The following is a 24581-nucleotide window of genomic DNA, read 5'->3' as shown; positions in this document are numbered from 1 at the left end:
GATAATTCTTCTTTTTTGGAAAAAATTATTGCTTGTCAAAAAAAAGAAACATTTTATTGAAGGTTTAATTATTCTGTTGAAAATTCGTCTTTTTTTAGAATGAATTTTCTTCGCTGAAAATATAAGTATTCGTTTTTAGTTGTAAATTAATTTTTTAAATTGAAAATTAATCTTTTCTGTTTGAAAATTTATATATTTGGTTAAAAATTCTTCTTTTTCAAAAAAAAAACAAAATGTTTTTTGATTAAATTGTGTAATTTGTAAAAAAAATTAATTTCATTTTGTTGAAGATTCATCATTTTATTGAAAATGCAACTATTTTGTCGTATATTAAATTTTCTGTTGAAAATTCAACCGTTTTGTAAAAAAAATCATTTTCTTCGCTTAAAAATTCCAAAATTTAATATAGAAATAAACTATTTGGTTAAAAATGAACTTGTCAAAAAATTTTTTTGTCTCTTTTACATAATTTCAACTGGCAGAAAATTCGTTTTTCTGGTTTAAAGTTCAATTTTCTAAAAGAAAATCAATTTTTTTGTTTGGATTTATTTCATTCTTAGACAGAAACTCATCTTTTTTTTAGTTAAAAATCCAACTTTTTGTTTAAAAATTCATCTTTTTGTTAAAAAAAGTAATCTTCTTGTTAAAAAAAAACTTTTTGGTTGAAAATTTAAATATTCTTCTAGAAATTCGTTTTTTTTTATTGATAAAAATGTTTTTTTTTGTATCTAAAAATGAACTATTTCTTTTCTGGTTCAAAATTTATCCTTTAAAAATTGAAAAATCGATAATATCTTTAAAATTCTCCTTTTTAGTTGAATACAACTGGTATAAAATTAATTTTTTCTTTTTAAAAGTCAAATTTTTTCTAATAAATTCGACTTTTTAACTTGAATTTTCTTGAAAATTCGTCTTTTTGGTCAAATTCAATTGTTTTTAATTTTTAATTAAAATATTTTTTTTTGAAATATTAACTTTTGCATGCTTTGCTGAGAATTTTTTTTCGTGTGTAAAAATTCATTTTGTCGTTGAAAATTCAACAGTTATGTAGAAAACAGAAATATTTGGTTGAAAAAGACTTTTTTTTAAAATTAATATTCTTTGTTAAAAAAAGCAAAACTTTTTTTATTGACAATTGATCCATTCTGTTAAAAAAAATATTTCTTCGATAAAAAAAATTTGTGAAAAAAGTGAAAAATTCTACTATTTGGTAGAAAATTGACGGTTTTTGTTAAAATTCGGTTTGTTGAAAATTCAACCGTTTTATAAAAAAAATAACCTTTTGGTTTAATAATTGAAAAATTGAGTCTATAAATAAACTATTTTTTTAAAAATGAAATTTTAAACAATTTTTTGTTGTCACTTTTTTTATATAGATTCAACTCTTAGAAAATTGATTTTTCTGGTTTAAAGCTTAATTTTCTATTTAAAAAAGTCAAATTTTCTGTTTGAATTTCTTGAATTTAACGATATTATTTTTAGCCGAAAACTTATCTTTTTTTCAGTTAAAAATCCAACTTTTTGTTTAAAAATTCATTTTTTTCTTAAAAAAAAAACATTTTGGTTGAATATTTAAATATTCTGCTGCAAATTCGTTTTTTTGTTTGTGCAAATTCATTTTTTTATGCTTTGGAAATAGAAAATTCGGTAATTTCTTTAAAATTCTCGTTTTTAGTTTAATAGAACTGATATAAAATTCATTTTTTCTTTTTAAAAGTCAACTTATTTCTAAAATATTCGACTTTTTATCTTGAATTTGGTTGCAAAGTCGTCTTTTTGATCAAATTGAATTCTTTTTGATTTTAAATTAAAATATTTTTTTGTTGAAATACTAACTATGTTGTAAAAAATCCATATTTTTGGCTTGAAAATTCAACAAATTAGTATAAAATTAAAATATTTGGATGAAAATGATTTTCTTAAAATTAATATTCTTTGTTAAAATTTTAACTATTTTATTAAAAAGTAAAACTTTTTTGATTAGTAATTGATCCATTCTGTTGGAAATGTTTTTTATTCGATAAAAAAATTTGCTTATCCAAAAATTTAATTATTTCGTTTTTGAAAATTGAAAAAAGTGAAAAATTCGACTATTTGGTAGAAAATATTTTTTTGGTCGCAATATGATGTTTTGTTGAGTTTTTTTTCTAAATAAAATACTTTGTTTAAAATTGATTTAATTAAAAAAAATCAACTTGTGGATTAATTATTTTAGTTAATTCAACAAATTAGTATAAAATTAAACTATTTTTTTTTTAAAATGAAAATTGACTTTTTTTTAAAATTCATATTTTCGGATTGAAAATTCATCTCACGTAATTGAAAATAAACTTTATTCCCAAAAATTGAATTTTTAGGGTGTAGAATTTACTTTATTTGGTTGGAAATGAAACTATTAAATTTTTGTTGTTCTTTTTAGTTTTTTTTATTAAAAATTATTTTTTTCATGGCTGGAGGTGACTGAAAGCTTGATCTAAATAAACTTTTTTCGCGTAATTTTTCAGAAAAAGTACATAGAAACTTTGGCAAGATTTTTGACAGTAACAGTGGAAAAAGAAATTCAATTATTTCTGCATCTCGCAACTTTAATGTGGATTCTCATCGAAGATTCTAAATATGCTGAGGTAATTAAAAATTTTCTTACGTTTAAAATTATATTCAAATATTATTTTTAAAGATTCCATTTTTAAACCACTCTATTTGAAAATTTTTAATTAGATAACTAAGAAGTATTTAATAATAAGCAATATTTAATTGTTCATTTAAAATGAGCAATAAATCAAATATTCAAAACTGAAAAATTTTGATTTTAACATTTTAATTTATATATTTTTAAACCTAGTTTTAAAAAAATTTATAAAATAATTACAAACTTGAAAATGTTGCAATATATTTAAAACAATGTGTAGATTTGTTAAAAAATATTTAAGGTTTTTAAGGATTTTGAAAGATTTTAAGATAATAAAATTTTCTTATTGAAGCTCTTGACAATTGTTTTTTATTTTTCGTTTCGAATATTTAAAAAATATTCCAAAAGTGTCTAAAAAGAATCTTTTGAAAGGATATTTAGAACTTTTTTCAAATTCAAAAAATTTTAAATTAACTGTAGATTTTTGAACGTTTTTAAGGATTTTGTAAAATTTCAAAATACAAAAATGTTCTTGTGATTCCTGGAAATTTTTGTTATTGTATTTTTTGTTTGAAAAATTAATTTTCAGAGAATATTAAAAAAGATTGAAAAATAATTCAAAAATTGTCAACAAGCAAAAATATTTTAAAATATATTTATAAGTTTTGAAAAACTTTCAAAAATAATTACAAATTTGAAAATATTAGAAAAAAATTTTACCAAAATTAAATGGTTTTTAATAAAAAAAAAAGTTTCTCGAGATTTCTGGGTAAATGTCAAATTATTTGTTATTTTGACCAATTAATTTTAAGGGAGTATTAAAAAAGATTAAAAGAGATTTCCAAAATTGTCAATAACAAAGAAAACATTTTTAAACATATTTTTAAGTTTTGAAAAACTTTCAAAAATAGTTAACAATTTTTAAATATTAAAAAAAATTTAGATTTTTTAAAAATTTGAATGAAAATTTTGATGGTTTTTTAAAGGATTTTGAAAGGTTTTAAGATAATAACATTTTTATTTCTTTTGTATCTTTATATCTTGTATCTTTTGTATCCTTTTCAAATGATAAGATTTTTTTTAATAAAATTTTTTTTTCGAACGCTAATATAATGTAAACTTGTTATGTTTTATATTTTCTTTGAAAACTGTGTTTTTTTTAATTACGTCTACCAGTTTTTGATGAAAACCGCTATAACAATAAAAAATGTTAAAATATTTTAAATTTTGTAGTGTAACGCGAAAATAAACTTAAAATAATTAACATTTGCGAATCTTTATTAATTAAAAAAAAAATTTACAAGTAGGTACCAATTTCAGACGAAAACATCCAAAGTAATTTAAAATTAATAAAAGGTTCTAATTTTTTTTTTAATTGTAAGCATTTTTTTAAGTATAAATTTTTGGCCTAAAACGCATCACGACTTAAAACTATCTAAAGTTTTTCATTTTATTTTTTTACGGACGAAAAAATACTATTATACTCAAAATTTGTTTAGAAAATGTTTATCTTTTTTAAATTAAAATGATTTTTTTTAAATACCAATTTTTTAGTGTAACGTAAAATTGTCACATGTTGTATTTTTTTGAGATATGTTTTTTTAAACTTAAAAATACCTTTTTTTTATGAAAAACGATATAAAAATATAAAAGAAGTTTAAAGATTCTAAATCTTGTTCAAATTATAAGGACCTTTTTTAAATAAATATTTTTGGTGTAAAACGCTATCATAATTTAAAATTGTCAAAAGTTGTGCATTTTCTTTTTATTTTTTTTTTCGTAGGAAAATTTAGTATAATAATCTGAATTGGTTTAAAGATTCTAAATCTTGTTCAACTTATAATAATTTTTGTTTTAAAATACCAATTTTTTGTGTATAACGCTGAAATAAAGCTAAAATTATTAAAATTTGTGAATCTTTATTGGCTACGCTATACAAAATTAATAAAAGATTTCAAATCTTTTTTAAATATATATTTTTGGCGTAAAACGCTATCATAACTTAAAATTGTCAAAAGTTGTGCATTTTATTCATTTTTCACGGACGAAAAATACCATAATAATCAAAATTTGTTTAAAAAGTGTTTATCTTCAAATTATAAGGATTTTTGTTATAAAATGCCAATTTTTTACTTTAACGCTAAAATAAACTTAAAATTATTAACATTTGTAAAATTTAATCCAAAATTAATCAAAGGTTCTAAATCTTTTTCAAATTATAAAAATTTGAATAAATATAAATTTTTTGCGTAAAACGCTATCATAACTTAAAATTGTCAAAAGTTGTACATTTAATTTTATTTTGTTGTCATAGACGAAAAATGCTGTAATAATTAAAATTGGTTAAAAAGTTTTAAATCTTGTTCAACTTATAATGATTTTTGTTTTAAAATGCCAATTTTTCTTGTATAGCGCTAAAATTAACCTAAAATTAATAACATTTATGAATCTTTATTGCCATTTTTTTAATTGTCACAAATGGGTACCAATTTCGGGCGAAACCCCCTAACGTAATACAAAATTAATAAATGATTCCAAATCTTTTTCACATTATAAGAATTGTTTTAAATATATTTTTTTGGCGTAAAACGCTATCATACCTTAAAATTATCAAAAGTTGTGCATTTTATTTTATTTTTTTTCTCGAACAAAAAATACTATAATAATGTAAATTAGTTGAAAGATTCTAAATCTTGTTCAAATTATAATGATTTTGTTTTTGAAATACCAATTTTTTAGTATAACGTGAAAATAAACTTAAGATGATTAACATGTGTAAATCTTAATTGATTTTTTTAAATTGTTACAAGTAGGTACCAATTTCAGATGAAACCCTCAAACGCAATATAAAATTAAAAAAAAAAAGTTCTAAATATTTTTCAAATTATGAGGATTTTTTGTAATACAAATTTTTGGCGTAAAACGCTATCATAACTTAAAATTGTCAAAAGTTGTGCATTTTATTTTTTTCTGTACTAAAAAATAGTGTAATAATGAAAATTGGTTAAAAGATTCTAAATCTTGTTCAAATTATAATGATTTTGATTTTAAAACACCAATGTTTTTATTATAACGTTTAAATAAACTTAAAATTATGAAGATTTGTGAATCTTATTTGATTTTTTAAATTGTTACAAATAGGTACCAATAAAACACAAACATAATAAAAAATGTTGGTGTAAAACGCTAAAGTAACCTACAATTTTTCAAAGTTAATCTTTATTACAAATTTTTGGGTTGAAATACCAATTTCGGACAAAATCCCTCAACGTAATACAAAATTAATAAAAGGTCCTAAATCTTTTACAAATTATAAGGATTTTTTTTTAAATATAAATATTTGGCGTAAAACGCTATTATAATTTAAAATTGTCCAAAATTGTGCATTTTTTTTTCTCGGACGAAAAATACTATAATAATGAAAATTTGTTAACAAGTTTTAAATCTTGTTTAAATTATAATGATTTTGGTTTTAAAATACCAATTTTTTAGTATAATGTTTAAATAAACTTAAAATTATGAACATTTGTGAATCGTAATTGATTTTTTTTAATTGTTACAAATGCGTACTAATTTCGGACGAAACCCCCGAACTTAATACAAACTTAATAAAAAGTTCTAAATCTTTTTCAAATTATAAGGATTTTTTTAATATAAATTTTTGGCGTAAAACGCTATCATAATTTGAAATCGTCAAAAGTTGTGCATTTTATTTTTATTATTTTTTCTCTTCTGAAAAATACTATAATAATCAAAATTTGTTCAAAGATTCCAAATTTTGTTCAAATTATAATGATTTTGGTTTTAAAATACCAATTTTTTTAGTACGACGTTAAAATAAACTTAAAATTATTAACATTTGTAAATCTTAATTTTTTTTTAATTGTTACAAACAGGTACCAATTTCGGACGAAACACACAAAATGAATAAAAAAATGTTGGCGTAAAACGCTAAAATAACCTAAAATTGTTCAAAGTGAATCTTTATTAAAGTTTGTTTGGTTAAAAATATCAAGTTCGGACAAAATCCCCCCAAGTAATACAAAATTAATAAAAGGTTCTCAGACTTTTTTAAATTGTAAGGAGTTTTTTAAATGTATTTTTTTGGCGTAAAACACTATCATAAATTAAAATTGTCAAAAGTTGTGCATTTTCTTTTTGCTGAATCTTGTTCAAATTATAAGGATTTTGGTGTTAAAATATCAATTTTGTTAATATAACGTCTTAATAAAATTAAAATTATAAAAATTTGTGAATCTTAATTGATTTTTTTAAATTGTTATAAATAAGTACCAATTTCGGACAAAAAACTCCGAGCATAATACAAAATTAATAAAAGGTTCTAAATCTTTTTCAAATTATAAGGATTTTTCCTATATACATTTTTGGCGTAAAACGCTATCAAAATTTGAAATTTTTAAAAGTTATGCATTTTATTTTTATTGTTTTCTCGAACGAAAAATACTATAATAATAAAAATTTTGTTAACAGATTCTAAATCTTGTTTAAATTATAATGATTTTGGTTTTAAAATACCCATTTTTTTATTATAACGTTTAAACAAACTCAAAATTATGAACATTTGTGAATCTCAATAGATTTTTTTAATTGTTACAAATAGATACCAATTTCGGACGAAACACACAAAATAAATAAAAAAATGTTGGCATAAAACGCTAAAATAACCTAAAATTGTTCAAAGTGAATCTTTGTTAAAGTTTGTTTGCTTAAAAATACCAATTTTGGACAAAATCCCCCCACGTAATACAAAATTAATAAAAGGTTCTGAATCTTTTTTAAATTGTAAGGAGTTTTTTAAATGTATTTTTTTTTTTGGCGTAAAACACTATCATAAATTAAAATGGTCAAAAGTTGTGCATTTTATTTTTTTATTTTTGCTGAATCTTGTTCAAATTATAAGGATTTTGGTTTTAAAATACCAATGTTGTTAGTATAACAGTTAAATAAAATTAAAATTATGAACATTTGTGAATCTTAAATGATTTTGTTTAAATTGTTACAAATAAGTACCAATCTCGGACAAAAACTCCGAACTTAGTACAAAATTAATAAAAAGTTCTAAATCTTTTTCAAATTATAAGGATTTTTCTTAGATACATTTTTGGCGTAAAACGCTATCAAAATTTGAAATTTTTAAAAGTTATGCATTTTATTTTTATTGTTTTCTCGAACGGAAAATACTATAATAATCAAAATTTTGTTAACAGATTCTAAATCTTGTTTAAATTATAATGATTTTGGTTTTAAAATACCCATTTTTTTATTATAACGTTTAAACAAACTAAAAATTATGAACATTTGTGAATCTCAATAGATTTTTTTAATTGTTACAAATAGGTACCAATTTCGGACGAAACACACAAAATTAATAAAAAAAGGTTGGCGTAAAAGGCTAAAATAACCTAAAATTGTTCAAAGTGAATCTTTGTTAAAGTTTGTTTGGTTAAAAATACCAATTTCGGACAAAATTCCCCCACGTAATACAAAATTAATAAAAGGTTCTGAATATTTTTTAAATTGTAAGGAGTTTTTTAAATGTATTTTTTTGGCGTAAAACACTATCATAAATTAAAATTGTCAAAACTTGTCCATTTTCTTTTTTTTTTTTTTTGCTGAATCTTGTTCAAATTATAAGGATTTTTGTTTTAAAATACCAATGTTGTTAGTATAACAGTTAAATAAAATTAAAATTATGAACATTTGTGAATCTTAAATGATTTTTTTTAAATTGTTACAAATAAGTACCAATCTCGGACAAAAACTCCGAACTTAGTGCAAAATTAATAAAAAGTTCTAAATCTTTTTCAAATTATAAGGATTTTTCTTATATACATTTTTGGCGTAAAACGCTATCATAATTTGAAATTTTTAAAAGTTATGCATTTTATTTTTATTGTTTTTTCGAACGAAAAATACTATAATAATCAAAATTTTGTTAACAGATTCTAAATCTTGTCCAACATATAAGGATTTTGGTTTTAAAATACCAATTGGTGTAAAACGTTAAAATAACCTAAAATTGTTCAAAGTGAATCTTTATTAATTTTTTTGTGGTTAAAAATACCGATTTCGGACAAAATCTCCCAACGTAATAAAAAATTAATAAAAGGTTCTAAATCTTTTTCAAATTATAAGCATTAAAAAAAAATTTTTTAGAGTAAAACGCTATCATAACTTAATAATTGTTAAAAGTTGTGCATTTGATTTTTTCCTCTCTGCTGAAAAAATTTAAATTAATAAAAGGTTTCAAATCTGTTTCAAGTTATAAGGATTTTTTAGAATATAAATATTTGGCGTAAAACGCTATAATAGCTTGAAATTGTCTAAAGTTGTGCATTTTCTTTTTTTTCTCGGACGAAAAATACTATAAACTAAATCTGTGAAAAGATTCTAAATCGTGTTCAAATTATGGTTTTAGTTTTTTAAATAAAAAAGAGAAGACCGGGATTTTGTTGTTCGTTTAAAACGGGCAGCCACATAAATTTTAATGAATAAATTGAACTTTAAATTTTAAAAATTATCAACTATTTTTGATTACAGGCGCTTTTACGAAACTCGCGTTCCGCTTGGCTGCTAAAGTCTCTCTACGATACTGTAAGTAAAAAAATGCACAAATTTGCAACAGCAAATTCGGAAACAATGGAAGTACTGCCGAATCCGAAACCCGATTGGGGCCTCAAACAAAAGCAACCTCGCATTTTTGGGAATGTTGTTCATGCAGTTACTTCTATATCGGAAAGACTTTCTGAATACTGATTCTCAGTAAATTATGAAAAAAAATAGAATAAGCGATTCAGTAAAGAGATTTTATGCAAAAATAATGTTAGGTTTACAATAATAATTGTATTGTATTGATTTTTACTGATATAAAGAATTTTTTCATCTCTAAATTCTTGTGGAAATAATAAAACTCATCATTATCCCAGTGCTGAGTGAATTTAAGTTTGAAAATTTTTATTATGTTTTAACAGGGTGGCGACTTGACCGTGAATTTCATTTAAAAATCGTAAATTTACTTCTGATCGCAGAAAACTTCAAGTTTTCATTATTTGAATAATTTTGGTCAATTTATTTAATTTAGGAAAAACTTTTTGCGCCGTGAGATTTTCTTCGCTGTGGTAAGTTTGATAATTGTAGAATATTTATATATTTTGTTGAAAATGTATCGTTTTTGGCTGAAAATTGATATTTTTTATTTAGAAATTAAACTGTTTGTTTGAAAATTTATGTACTTTGTGAAAAATTCATAATTTGTTACAATATCAACAATTAAAATTTTTAAAATTGTTTCTGAGAGTAAGTGTTGAAATGTGCCTAATTGAATTTTATGTGACAGTTAATCCGGGTATTATTGAATTTTTTAATTAAGAAAGCTACATTTTTAACAAAAAATGGAATAGTTAAACTTTTAATTAAAAAATATCATTTTAAATGATAATAAAAACGCAAATTTTCTACCAAATAGTTTTTTTTATTATTAAATTATTAAAATGTAAAGAAAAAATTACGAATTTTTTATGCAAAACAGTGAATTATCGAATCAAAAATACGAAATTTAGATAAACAAGTTAATTTTATACCATAAAAGAAGAATTTCAAACAAAATTCAAGAACTTTCAATCCAAAAGTTGAATTTTCAGCTAAATAAGGTTAATTTTTAAAAAAAAAGACGAAAGTTCAAACAAAAGGATTGTTTTTCTACCTAAAAAAGACGACATTTTTAACAAAATTCAATAATTATTAACCAACACAATGAAATTTCCGACTAAAAAAGATTAATTTTTAAACAAAAGGATTGATTTACTACCAAAAAAGAAGAATTTTTAATAAAATTCAGAAATTTTATACCAAAAGGTTGAAGTTTCAACTAAAAAAATAGATTTTGAAAGAGAAAGATCAACTTACTACAAAAAAGATTAATTTTTAATCAAATTCAAGTATTTTCAACCATCAAGTTGAATTTTTAAACAAAAAAATTAATTTACTACCAAAAAAGAAGAATTTTTTAACTAAAATCAATAATTCTGTAACAAAAAAGTTCAATTTTCAACTATAGAAGAAGAATTTTTGAAACAAAAAGATAGATTTACTACCAAAAAAGACGAATTTTTAATAAAATTCTTGAGTTTTCAATTAAAATTTTGAAGTTTCACCTGAAAAAATAAATTTTTAAATAAAAAGATTAGTTTTCTATCTAAAAAAGCAATTTTATAACAAAATTAAAGAATTCTCAACCAGAAAGTTGAATTTTTAAGTAAAGCACTAAATTTTGAAGACATCCATTTTTTAAAATAAATTTTTAACGAAAAAGATAAATTTTTAAACAAAAAAGTTAACTTTTTACAAAAAAAATGAATTTGAACAAAATTCAAGAATTTTTAACCAAAACATTTAATTTTCAACTAAAAAAGATGAGTTTTTAAACAAAAAGATTAATTGAATACAAATAAATACGAAGTTGTTACAAAATTTAAGAATTCTGAACCAAAAAAGTTGAATTTTTAAACAAAAAGATTGATTTACTATCAAAAATGCGAATTTTTAAAATAAAATTCAAGAATTATCATCCAAGAGATTGAATTTTTAAACGAAAAGATTAATTTACTACCAAAAAAAGATGAGCTTTTAACAAAATTCAAGAATTCTGACACAAAAAAAGTTGAATTTTCAATTAAAGATGAAGAACTTTTTTAACAAAAGATAGATTTACTACCAAATAAGTAGAATTTTTGATAAAATTGAAGAGTTTTCAACGAAAATGTTGAAGTTTCAACTAAAAAAATTAATTTTTAAACGAAAACATTATTTTTCTACCCAAAAATCTAATTTTTAACAAAATTCAAGAATTCTCAAACAGAAAGTTGAATTTTCAACTAAAACACTACATTTTGAAGACAGACATTTTTAAAAATCAATTTGTAACCAAAAAGATGAATTTTTAAACAAAAAAAAAAAACTTTTTACAAATAAACAAATTTTTAACAAAATTAGTTAACTTAACAAAAAAAGTTGAATTTTTAATTAAAGAAGCATTTTTAAACAGAAATATTAATTTACTACAAAAAAGATGAATTTTTATCAAATTCAAGAGTTCTCAACCAATAAGTTAAATTTTTAAACAAAAATATTAATTTACTACCAAAAAAGACGAATTTTTATAAAAATTGAAGAATTGACTTTTTTGGTAGATAATCTACATCTTTGTGTAGAAAATGATTTTTTTCTTTGAAATTTAATCTCCTTATTTAAAAATTCTTCCTTTTTGTTAAAAATTGAAGTATTATAATTAAATCTTCAGAATTTTACATTAAAATTAATCTTTTACGTTATAAATAAATTTATTCGGTTAAGAAATAAACTCGTGTGTTGAAAATTATTATTTTTTTTTTAAATTAAAGATTCATAATTTTGATTAAACATTCATTTCTTGAAGGGAAAAATGAGCTATTTGCTGTTATACTTAGACGCCCGGAGCTACACATTTTAATCTCGTGATTCGGCATTAATAACTAAAAAAAAACTGTCAACAATAAATAATTTATTTCTTATCATTTAAATTGTCAATTTTTCACATTTTTATCACAGAAATCAGTTTTAATAGGATATTTACCGTTCTTTTACTCTCTTTTTTTAAATTTCGAAAGAAGGAACTTTTAAATTGTGACGTTTTTATAAAATAAAATCTATTATTAATTTCACTCATATGTCCTGTAAATGTAGATAAAGTAAAAATTAATTCAGTTCCCGTTAATTTCCCGTTTTTTTCTTGGTCTTTCCACGTTTCGCACGTTTCCGATTTGACTCATATTTTTTTGAAAAACGCAAAAATCGACGTAAAATTGACGAAAACAGCGATTTTTGCTATAAGAATAACCCAATTAGATCGTAGTTTATCTTTAAAACTCTAAATTGGCCGGAAAATACCAAAAATGCAGATTTTTACCTTATCTTTCAGATGAAAAATATGTACGTCTAATGGATTCTTAATCACTATACCCAGTGGGGACAAAATTCAGCGACGTCTTTACGACATACTTACGACAATTTTACGACATCCTATGTCCGTTTCGTTATTGTGTCTTTACGATATCGTAAAACGTCGTATGATCTGACGATGTCTTCACGATATCCTAAAGACACCGTAACGACACGGACATATGATGTCGTAAAATTGTCGTAAAGACGTCGCTGAATTGTGTTTCCACTGGGTATCTATATGGGTTTTTGGCCGGTTTATCCAAACTCAAGGTCAAAATAACCCAAACAGGTCAAATTTTGCCTTAAAAACAAAAAAACAGACGTAAAAATTCCGTAATCGAAGATTTCGTATTCATCTTTTAAATGAAAAAAGAACAACATTTTTATGCTAAGTGGACTTAATTACCATTTATATTTGTTTTTTCCGCTCCTGAATCTCTTGAACTATTGTACAAAGTTACTGAACATTCTATTAAAATTGAAAAACTTTTAATCCCTTGCCTCACAATGGGCACAAAATTCAGCGACATCTTTACGACATAGTTACGACATCTGCCCGACAATTTTACGACATCCTATGTCCGTGTCGTTATTGTGTCTTTACGATATCGTAAAAACGTCGTATCATCTGACGATGTTTCTATGATAACGTAAGGACACCGTAACGACACGGACATAGGATATCATAAAATTGTCATAAACATGTAGTAAAGACGTCGCTAATTTGTGTGCCCACTGGGTATCTATATGGTTTTTTGATGGGTTTATCCAAATTCAAGGTCAAAATAACTCATCCAGGTCAAATTTTGACTTAAAAACAAAAAAAACAGACGTAAAAATTCCGTAATCGAAGATTTCGTATTCATCTTTTAAATGAAAAAAGAACAACATTTTTATGCTAAGTGAACTTAATTGCCATTTATATATGTTTTTTTCCGTTCCTGAATCTCTTAAACTATCTTAAAAAGTTACTGAAAATGTTATTAAAATTAAAAAACTTTCATTCCGTCACCTCCCAATGGGCACAAAATTCAGCGACATCTTTACGACATCCTATGTCCGTGTCGTTATTGTGCCTTTGCGATATCGTAAAAGCGTCGTTTGATCTGACGATGTTTTTACGATATCGTAAGGACACCGCAACGACGCGGACATAGGATGTCGTAAAATTGTCATAAAGATGCCGTAACGATGTCGTAAAGACGTCGTTAAATTTTGTGCCCACCAGGATTTCTCGATTAGGATGGTCGTTTACTGTCTATTTTTGCGTTTTTCGAAAAATTATAAACCAACTGGGTTATTTTGACCTCTGATTCGGATTCAGCGACCCCCAAGGCATATAAATATGTTGATTAAGACCATCGGGCATTGCAATTTTTTTCAAAAATATACATGGAAAATCGCTGTTTTCGTCGATTTGACGTATATTTTTGCGTTGTCCGAAAAAATATGAGCAAACTGACCAGCAAACAAGTTCTGTTATTGTTCCAGATCAAAAAAGGAACTGTGTTCTATAAAATTTGTTACAATATGGTAACATAAATGTTCTAGAACTATGTGACAGCACTATGCTGTAACAGTTGCTATGGAATTCTTCTATAACAAACTGAGCACAGACGTTCTATAATATTTGTTTAAAGCTGTTACAAGTGTGTTCTGTAATGAATTAGGGACAAAGATTAATAACTGTGTCAGAAAAATTGTTATGTTATTGTTCTAGAACTGACCAATCACAGACGTTCTATAACTTTTGTTCCAAGTTTGTTCTAGAACAGATCGGTTGTCACAGCGTTTTAGATCTGTTACAGATTTATTATACAATATTTGTAATTGAGTTTTAGAACTGTTCTAGAAATGTTACAAATCGATTGTCACAGCGCAGCGTTCTCGATCTGTTACATATTTGTTATACAACATTTATAATTGAGTTCTAGAATTGTTCTAGAAATTTTACAGATCGGTTGTCACAGCGTTCTAGATCTGTTACAGATTTGTTATACAACATTTGTAATTAAGTTCTAGAATTGTTCTAGAAATGTTACAGATCGGTTGTCAAAGAGTTCTAGATCTGTTACAGATTTGTTACATAAGACTGGTAACCGAGTTCTAGAGTTGTTCTAGAAATGTTACAGACCGTATTTCACAGCGTCCTAGAACTGTTACAGAATTATTCCAGCGTATGGGGGATGACATAGTTACTCGCATGTTCGTAACCTGTTACGAACCTGTTCTAGAAAAAGTTCTTTTGTGTTCTAGAAAAGTTACAGATCTGTTCTGTAACCATGTTTGCTGGGTGTGTTATTTGGATCCCGGATTTAGATTCAGCGACCCCGAAAACATATGCTGGTGTAGTCCGCCGGGCAGATATTATTAATCAATATTTGAAATTTGAAACAATTAAATTTTTTTATAAAACCAATTCATTATATTAGCAAAATAAGCAATAGAAAAATATGAATACATTTCAAACTGTTTTCAAAATACTCATCTTTATATTTAAATTTCCTAATATTAAGTCACATGTTTTCAGGAATTTTTTTGGAATAATAATTGCAGCTTCTCTTATTGTTATTGAAAACTTTGTTCTTCTTTTTATATTCATAAAAAAATCAAGTTTTTAATGAATTTAAATATTTTTGCTATACATAACAATGCAAAAACAGGCCTACCTTATCGGAGTAGCGTCTATTGGATTTATTTGAACTACGATACCCCTTATTTTTTGGAGAAAAGATTTATTAATGTTAAATTCATCTTAAATATACCTAATAAATAATTATTAAGTTAATAATTTTGTACGAAAATCAACTTTTTATAAAAACAACGATCAAAATCTTCAAAAAGACGTAATCTTATTTTTTTGGAGTATTTTTTAGAAAATTGTGAATTTCTAGGAAAATTTATAAATACCTTTGTATGGAATTTTAAGAAAATCCATATTGGATAAGATACATATAGATGCAGGTGAAAAGTCTGCTCAAAGTCATAAGACTCTAAACTTTTACAGATGCTTATTTTTAAATTGATCTGAAAGGTTTGCCATATGTAAAGTTGAAATTGGAAAGAGAAAAAGTTTTTGATTAATCAGTGAAGAACAGTATCCTAGTAGTAAACTATTAAGCGAGGTGCAGTTCAGATTTCGCTACCAAATTAATTTCAGTGTTGCGGTTCTGGACTGGTAGCTTTACAGAAAATCCGCAAGGGCGCGACGTGATGTCTCTCGCGCAACAGAAATGACGCGTTGAGTGTTTAAGACAGCAGTCCACACGTAACGAAGCATAATTACCTGGTGTAGAGACTAACGTAACCTACATAGCGGTTCCATCAAAGCGAAGATCTTCCATTGCTGCGTTCCAGCTGAAGTTTTTTTTTTTAAATTAATATTTCACAAATTTTGGGGAATTTTAGTTACATAAATTTATGCATTTTTAAGCGTAGGATATGTTCCCTATTATGTCTTGGGTAAATTTGAGATCAGGCCCCGAGTAGGATAAGTCGGGTCACCTGACTTTAAGTGGGGTTGAATGGTCGGGAACCAGACTAGTTCCCCATTTGAATTTCTCCACGGGTATATTTGCGGAAAAGCGATAAAAGGTACAACAGTTTTTCATCTAAAAAAGTGATAAATTTTTTTTTATAATTTATTAGTCTCATTATTTATGATTGAGAAAGTTTCGAATTTCTGAAACTGGACACAACATCATTCAAATTTCGAACAAAAAGACGCAAAATACAAAAAAACTTTTGAAGTGCAATTATAGCTTTGAAACGTTTGAGCCAACAAACGACGCAAAATACGGTGAACAATGTCTGGAGGACTTTTACAGTTTAAAAATTCCTTAAACATTTCTTCGTATCTTTTTTTGGCATCACTCTTTCATTTTAATTTGTATATTGAAATTGATATGAAAAATAGAAAATTCCAATAATACGCCAAAGACGCGATATATGTAAAAAATTGAAAAAAGAGTTCTAGGTTATTTTGTTTTTTCCATAAAAAATAATATTAAAACAAAAATCCTATTTTTAGCATAACAATGCAAGATTGAGAACAATATCTGAAGAAAGGAGCTTTGAGCAATTCAATCTTAAACTATATTTAATTAAGTAGAAAATTAAAAATAAGAAAACGCATTTAAATAGTGGGATTTAAAAGAGATCTTTTTGATCAAATTTCATTTAAGCATTCCAAGAGAAAACAAACAAATATCTAAGCGCGAGATTCAACAGACGCGATGAACGTAACATTATAAAAATTTGTACATCTTGATTGATTTAAAAAAAATTTTTAATTTCTTCAAATTGCGCCGAAGAAATTTTAAAAAGGGAGTCTTTATTTTTTTCTCAATTTTAAAAAATTTTTAATCACCACGAAACAATTTTCTTCCATGAAACAAAAAAAGCATGTTAGTTCAAAAAAAATCTTTAATCTTTTAACAAAATTCGAAATAAGACTAAACAATTATTTTTGTTTAAATAATTGCAGATTTCTAAAAATATTTTTTTCGGGTATGAATACACATTTATTCCTCAGCTCAATCCATTTAATTAATTTTATGATTTTCACTTAGCCCTGGGACGCACGTTAAGGGCATCTTCTATGGTGACCACGTGACCGAACCAGTTCACACTTATGAAATTTGTTGTTTTGTTTAGAATTTGCAAGAATAAATAAAAAGCACTAAAGAACGTTTTTATACATTAATATGTTTATAATTTCAAAGAAAGTTTATTTATAAATTGATGAAATAGGATATTACCACTCGAGTTTTAGCACTTTGCAAGTAATGTTCGTTTGATGCATTTCGCGGAAGAAAAATACTATAATAATCAAAATTTGTTGAAAAAATTTATTATTGTTCAAATTATAATGATTTTTGTTTTAAAATATCAAGTTTTTGTGTATAAAGCTAAAATTCACCTAAAATGATTAAAATTTGTGAATGTTTATTGACATTTTTTAAATTGTTACAAATACCAATTTCGGGCGAAAAACACAAACATAATACAAAATTATGAAGCAAAACGATAAAATAAACCTATAATTGTTCTAAGTGGATCTTTATTAATTTTTTTGTTTGTTAAAAATACAAATTGCGGACGAAAAACCAGGAAGTAATCCAAAATTAATAAAAGGTTCTAAATCTTTTTCAAATTATAAGAATTTTGTTTAGAAAGAAATTTTTGTTTTAAAGCGCTAATATAACGTAAACTTGTCAAATGTATATTTTATTTAAAATCTGTTTTTTTTTCAAATTAAAAATATCAATTTTTGATGAAATACACTATAAAAATAAAAAAATCTTAAAATATTCTAAATCTTGTTCCAATTATAATGAATTTTGTTTTAAAATGCCAATTTTCTTGCTATAACGCCAAAATGAACTTAACATTATCAAAATTTGTACATCTTGATTGATTTAAAAAAAAATTTAATTTCTTCAACTTGCGACCAAGAAATTTGAAAAAGGGATTCTTTATTTTTTTCTCCATTTTGAAACGTGTTAACCTGTTACGAAAAAATGCTCTTCAATGAAACAAAAATAATATCGTGTTAGTTCAGTAAAAAATGTTTTTGAACCTTTTCGAAAAATTCTAAATAAGAAAAAAAATTATTTTTGTTTAAACAATTTCCGATTTTCTTTTCTAAATTTTCGGACATCAATACAAATTTCTTCCTCAGCTCAAATAATTTGATTAATTTCATCATTTTCAATTAGCGTCTGCATATTTAGTTTGAGTAATAATTTCGAAAAAAGTTATCCTAGTAAAAAATAAATGTGTAAAATTATTTCCTTTTTTGTGCTCATTACGTCCACATGGATTGAGGTTTCTTTTTTTCTCTGTTAGAAATTGCTAAAAGTGCTCCAAAAATAATGACATGTTACCTATGTGCAGATAGATAATTGTGTATTTGCAACGCGCGTGCAAATTTGATTCAGTGCTCAACATACGCGAATCAAAAAATCTGAAATACATCAAACCAAACATTACCTGCAAATTGCTACAACCCGATTGGTAATATCCTATTTTATCAATTTATAAACTTTTTTTAAAATTAAAAATATTTTGATGTAGACAAACGTTCTTTAGTGTTTTTTAAAATTTATTTTGTTAAATTCTAAACACGATATCTCAATCCGTGTGGATGTAGTGAGCACCCAAAAAAATGAAAATAATTTTAAAAATTTATTATTTACTCTAATAATTTTTTTCAAAATTATTACTCAAATAAACGCAATTTATTGTCTCATTTCATACATTCCAAACTTTGAGACTTTCGACATGGCGAACACCAAGAAAAATTAGAATTATTACTTTTCGCAGTTTATTGATCACATGGGGAAATTTTTTAAAACTTATAGGATAAGAAAATGAGATTAGAGAAAATGCAAAGACGATATAAGAAATAGTTTTATTTTTTCAATTAGTCAAATAAAAATATTACAGCATAGAAGCTTACATTTCTGTAGTCCCACTTGAATTAATCAAAATGCAAATGTAATGAAAGAACAAAAGATAAAGCAAGATTAAGATACTTCTCAATTTCCGTACGATTTTAAAAAGAATTTATGAAATTAAACATTTGGAGAATCTGCAGGCACAAATATGAAAGGATTGTAAATTCTGCACAGATTTCTTAAATCTATCGAGCTCAAATAATTGAATATTTTACGCGCTACAAGAATAGGTATCTCCATTTCAAAAGTTTTGTTAAGAATCTTCAAACTCATCTCGAATAAATTGTTCATATTCATGCCCCTCTTAATTTGATGCCTCAAATCTTCTGAATATAAAGGAAACAATTTTCCGGTATCCAAAACTTCTATGGCTTCGATGATGTCTTTATTCCCAGCATAGGCTGTTAACTGCTTTTCATTTGCTTTCAAAAGATCGAAACAGGTTACTCGACCAATAATTATCGTGCTCTGCATTTTTTTAATTTCCGCTTTGCAACGTTGATAGAAACCCTGCGCAAACTCATTGTTTACCAGCCACAAATGTTCTTCTTTTATTTTCATACCACTATTTTCCTTTCTTGCGATCGCTTGTGTCATAATTCGAGCAATTTTTCTGAACCTCTCACATTCCTGTCTAAACTCAGTGAAATCTTTGTCTGGAAAAAGAAAATCAAAAATTCTTGGGTACGAAAGAGTCAGTCTGTTATTGTCAGAGCCATCCAAATTAAAAATCTCTAATTCAGCCTTCTTGGCGTTACGTGTAAATTGTATTGTTAGGCGATGAATCATTCCATCAACGAATGATTTCAACACTTCTAAGCCTTCTTCAACATTAATGTCATAATTCATGAGAAGCTTCACTCCTGAAACGTATGCTACAACACAAGCCGCCATGAAAGGAGAACGAATTTCAGCGTGACAAAACTTTGATTTAGTCAAAGGAGAACCATGCTCTAAAATAAGTTCAAATAGTGTATGGAGCTGGTTATTATCCTGGATGTCCTTTTCGTTAACGTTTTTTATTTTTTTTACATGATCTACCATTGCGCAGCAAACCAGTCGCTCAATGGGTAAAATACCACCCCAAATTTCTGTTACATCAGCTCCGTAAGCCACTAAGAATCTGATCATTTTTGTATCTAATCTTTCTATAATAGCATAGTGGAGTACGGACAAGCCATCTTTGGTCTTTTCTTCAAGAAAGGCCCCTGCCTTTAAGAGCAGTTTACACATACCAACATCGTTTTGCTTTATAGAATGGAAGAGAGCCGTAGCTCCATGCGGACATAAATTACTAACCTGAGCGCCATGCTCAATTAGTTTTGATGCTATCTCCAGATTACGCAAATCAACAGCGATGTGAAGGGGAAAATCGCCCGCAACATAATGATTAATAAATGCTCCGTTTTTTAAAAGGAACTCAACTATTTCAGGACTTTCATTTGAAATAGCACATTGCAACGGAGTGTGTCCATCTTGCAAGAATGAGCTCGATGCGAGTTTTAAAGGATCAATGTGTTTAAAAAGTAGTTCAACAATTCGTATATTTCGACTTTCAATAGCTACCAAGAATGGCTTGATATCACCAGACTCAACATCCAAACCAGCTTCCAAAAGGCACGCGATAGTTTCCTCATTTTGCAAAGCTATCGCAACGGGGAGAGCTGTATTATTACAAAGAGATTTTGCGTTTACATCAGCTCCATGTTTTAAAAGCAACTTCACAATTGCTGCATTGCCTGTCGTAGCGGCACAATGCATTAGTGTGAATCCATTTACCTCTGAAGAAATAATCGTGTCATAGGTCAACAGCTTTTCAAGTTTTGATATCACCTCTTCGTTTTTTTCATGTATGCTTTGCAATTTTGCGTGCACGTCAGCCCCACTATTTAAGAGCAATTCGATGATATCTTCGTGTCCACGAAGCACAGCCTGAAAGAGTGGTGGCAAAATTCGATTGTCAGTATCGCCTGTTTTCGCCTTCGGATTTACATTCGCACCACTATCGAGAAGAAGACTGATGATGTCCTTGTGTCCTCCTTGAACTGCAGCATGCAAAGGTGTTAGGTAATCCTTGAAATTGGCATTCGGGTCGACTCCTAGGTCCAAAAACATTTGAACAACTTCAGCCTGACCGTGAAATGCTGCTAGATACATGGCAATGTAACCTTCCAGCCAATCTTCTTTGTTCTTCACATAAGTTGCTTTTCGACCAACAGCGACTTGATCATTTGTTAAGAGCAGTTTTATTATTTTTTTATTACCCACTGCAGCAGCGCTATAGAAAGGTGTGTATCCATCCTTACAAACATTATTGTCATACTGTCCTTTCTTTAAAAGAAGAGATACTATGTCTTCGTGATTGCATTTTACGGCTATATGGAGGGGTGTCAAGTTAGTTCGAGAGTCCGGCATGTTCATTGATGAAACTTCGCATTCACTATTTAAAATTGCAATACAAATAGACAATGATCCATTGATGGCTGCATAATGTAATGGGCTGCAACGAATTTCATTTATTGTAGGCTTTACACCACATTCCAAAAGAAGTTTGACGATTTCTTCATTTTTATTATGAGCAGCAATATGGAGAAGAGAAAAACCATTGGGAATCTCTAGCTTTCCACATAAGAGAAACTCATTAACACCTGTTAAAAGAGGCTTTTTTACAGTAGTGGGATCTGCACCACTTTTCAATAAAAGTTTAGCAATATCCGTTTTGTCTGCAACCACCGCGTGAAAGAGTGGTGAAAGGCCATGCGAACAGAGAAAATTAACAGGAGTCCAATTCTCGATAATTTTGGAAACAACATATTCGTTGCAGATTTCTGGGTTTTCATTTGTCAAAGTTTGACACAATAAATCGTGGACAGGACGCCATGATGGTAAAAAGGGATCACCGAAAATTCTCGAAAGATTTCTGGCCTTTTCCACATCGCCTTTTGTGATTGCGGAAGCGAATTCTTTTTCAAGTTCGCCTGGAGACATTTTCGGTTTATATCTGAAAATAGAAAAGCGTTACAGATTGATTTAACCCTCAAAGACGACGGTCCATCTGCGCATACGTATATACCACACTAGTGCGAATTGGGATTTCGCAGTGTTAAATGATAATAATTCGTGCATAAATAAAGTAAATATAACTTATAAGATACATTTTTCGGGGTAAAGATTACTGAGAAATGCAATAATAAAAATAAATGTATGATAAACAATTTTTAAATATCAAAAGAAGACAAAAATGAGAACAATTTTTCTGAAATGTTATTTTTTCCCAAAAAATAGCTCTTTTTTAGTAATGATCAAAAACGTACTTTTTTCTTTTAAATTGAAGATTAAATATTTTTAAGAAAAAATACTATGTACACATCTAATAAAATTTAAATATTTTTTATGGTTGTATGAAAATGGGGTACTTTGGAGCACGAAAAAATGAATTAGTACTTAATCTAGATTGGAAAGCACATTGAAAAATCTGAAAATGTACTGAATCCCGATGATTGTCACACATACGCTTCAGGCAGTTTGTACACCTCATTCGCGTACGTGCCCGCTTGGCTCTGGCTAAAAAAACGCGCATTTTACCCCTGTTTTTCGCGAATAAATTTTAAAAATTGTAGCGCTGTTGGGTCAACTTTCGAAATTTTCAAAATTAAGACCTTGACACTTTAACGTATGGTTCGCATTTGTAAGCGACGTCGCAGTTGCTCGTCGATCAGCGCAATACTCATAGTTCTTAAAAACGTTAACACGTAGGTATAATATTTGGTGAGTTTACGATGAAAATAAGAATTATCACGCAAAATTACTTAGATCTAGAAATAATGTCATCGAAAAAACAATTATCTGGCGAAATTCAATTTTTTCCCAAGTACCCAGTTTGCAAACGTAAAATACCAAACTAGTGCGAATTCGCACCAAGCGCAACTATGAAACCGAACCTGACGAACAGTTAAGGGCGAATGACGCTGGGCCTGATCTGGCATGACTCAGTAAAGGAGGGACATATTTATCGTGGGATATTGAGGCCCTTCTATCTACCGTGTGACAAAAGATACTTATTTAAAAATGTTACTGGTGCAAATTCACAATAGTGTGATATTTTAGGGTTAATATCTTAGTTACATTAACTCTGTAAGGGGTCGTCCATTTATTACGTACCTATCATTTTCTTAAAAGATTTTTTAATATTGTAATGTAATTTTAAATATTATAAGGCTACCATAGCAATAGAAAATGCTCTCTCTCCCCATTCTTTCGTACCATTAGGGAATCTGATTTTTCGTTATAAATGTGAACAACTACAGTACAAGTCCGATAACTTGCCGTCCGGTAAGTGTACACTCCCCTTAAGACGTCATCACACGTACGGCACGCACACTAATTGTGGTTCTCCCACTACGTGTGCTATTTTGCTCATGATTTGTGCCCAGGATTCACGCATGCGCGCAGCTAATATCGTGCAACTAGAGGGAGAGAAACCAAGAATAAGAAATTTTTTGCCTGCAAAAAATAGTGTGTTTCTTCCGCCCCAACCGAACTAATTTTATGAAAAATACTTTCGAAAAATGATAAATAAGTATTCCATTAACCAAATACAGTCGAACTTCGTTTATTGCAAATCCTTCAAAACGTAAATATCTCGTCTATTGCAACTCAAGAGGGGACTCCACTACTCCACGTATCCGTAAGGTGGTATCACAATACATTTCCGCTTCCGCGCTGTCATTGGCTATACGGAAAATGTGACCATCAGTGGTGGGAGTTAGGGAAGTTGCGACAGAGGAGTGTCTTGGCTTGCAATAAACGAGTGTTGCAATAAACGTGGTTTGTCTCTACCAAAGAACATAACTTTTGTTGGTTTCCAAATGATTCTAATTTAATCAAATTTTTGTGCGTGTAAAATATAATTTTTAAATTTTTTAATCAAGCTTGAAAAACTTCTAGCTCATCTATGGTGACCAAAAGTGATATATACATTTTTTGGTTCAACCACTGGTTATACTGATAGGTTACTTTAACTTATAGTCCTTTAGACATACCTCAAAAAAAGATTTGAATTTTTTTTCATTTCTCAAACCCTCTTATATTATTTTAGAAAGTTTTTGCAATTATCACATTCAAAAGAATGTTACGTAAAATATCTTGAACCCTCCGCTTTGCTTCGTCGCTATAATTTTATTCGCGATTCTGGTACAAATCCCCAAAAATAAAAGGTCCTAATTCTATGAAAATCGATTCATACTGATCAATCGTTTTTATTCAAATCAATCGTATACATAGGCCGATAATTTATTTGTAATACAGTAAGCTTCAACCTATTTTGACGGCCGTGAAATGTACAAGACCAATGATTCTAAGGCTGGAGAGACCCCCAACTCAACTGCGAAAGTGATCCCAGATCTGAAACGAGACGTGGTCCAATACTATGACACGTCTGTGTCCGTGTGAATATGGTAGGAGACAATATAAATGCCTGGGTTGCGCGCGCA

General features: G+C 27.0%; 2 protein-coding genes across 2 annotated transcripts in view; one reads left to right on the top strand and one right to left on the bottom strand.

Annotated features, from left to right (window-relative positions):
- LOC117181829 (abnormal spindle-like microcephaly-associated protein homolog) overlaps positions 1–9505 on the top strand; it is a 43333-nt gene extending 33828 nt beyond the window's left edge. Inside the window, exons 5-6 of the mRNA XM_033374825.1 lie at positions 2505–2624; positions 9191–9505. Coding sequence (XP_033230716.1) covers positions 2505–2624; positions 9191–9406 — 336 coding nt within the window. The 3' untranslated portion in view covers positions 9407–9505. The remainder of the gene's footprint in view (positions 1–2504; positions 2625–9190) is intronic.
- Positions 9506–23735: 14230 nt separating this feature from the next.
- The window catches only part of LOC117181016 (trifunctional enzyme subunit beta, mitochondrial), a 42004-nt gene continuing 41158 nt past the window's right edge, over positions 23736–24581 (bottom strand). Inside the window, exon 8 of the mRNA XM_033373584.1 lies at positions 23736–23924. Coding sequence (XP_033229475.1) covers positions 23736–23924 — 189 coding nt within the window. The remainder of the gene's footprint in view (positions 23925–24581) is intronic.

The sequence above is a fragment of the Belonocnema kinseyi genome, chromosome 10 (assembly GCF_010883055.1).
Source record: "Belonocnema kinseyi isolate 2016_QV_RU_SX_M_011 chromosome 10, B_treatae_v1, whole genome shotgun sequence".
Lineage (NCBI taxonomy): Eukaryota > Metazoa > Arthropoda > Insecta > Hymenoptera > Cynipidae > Belonocnema > Belonocnema kinseyi.
Note: the sequence above shows the minus strand (reverse complement) of the source record. Positions and strands in the feature narration are given on the sequence as shown.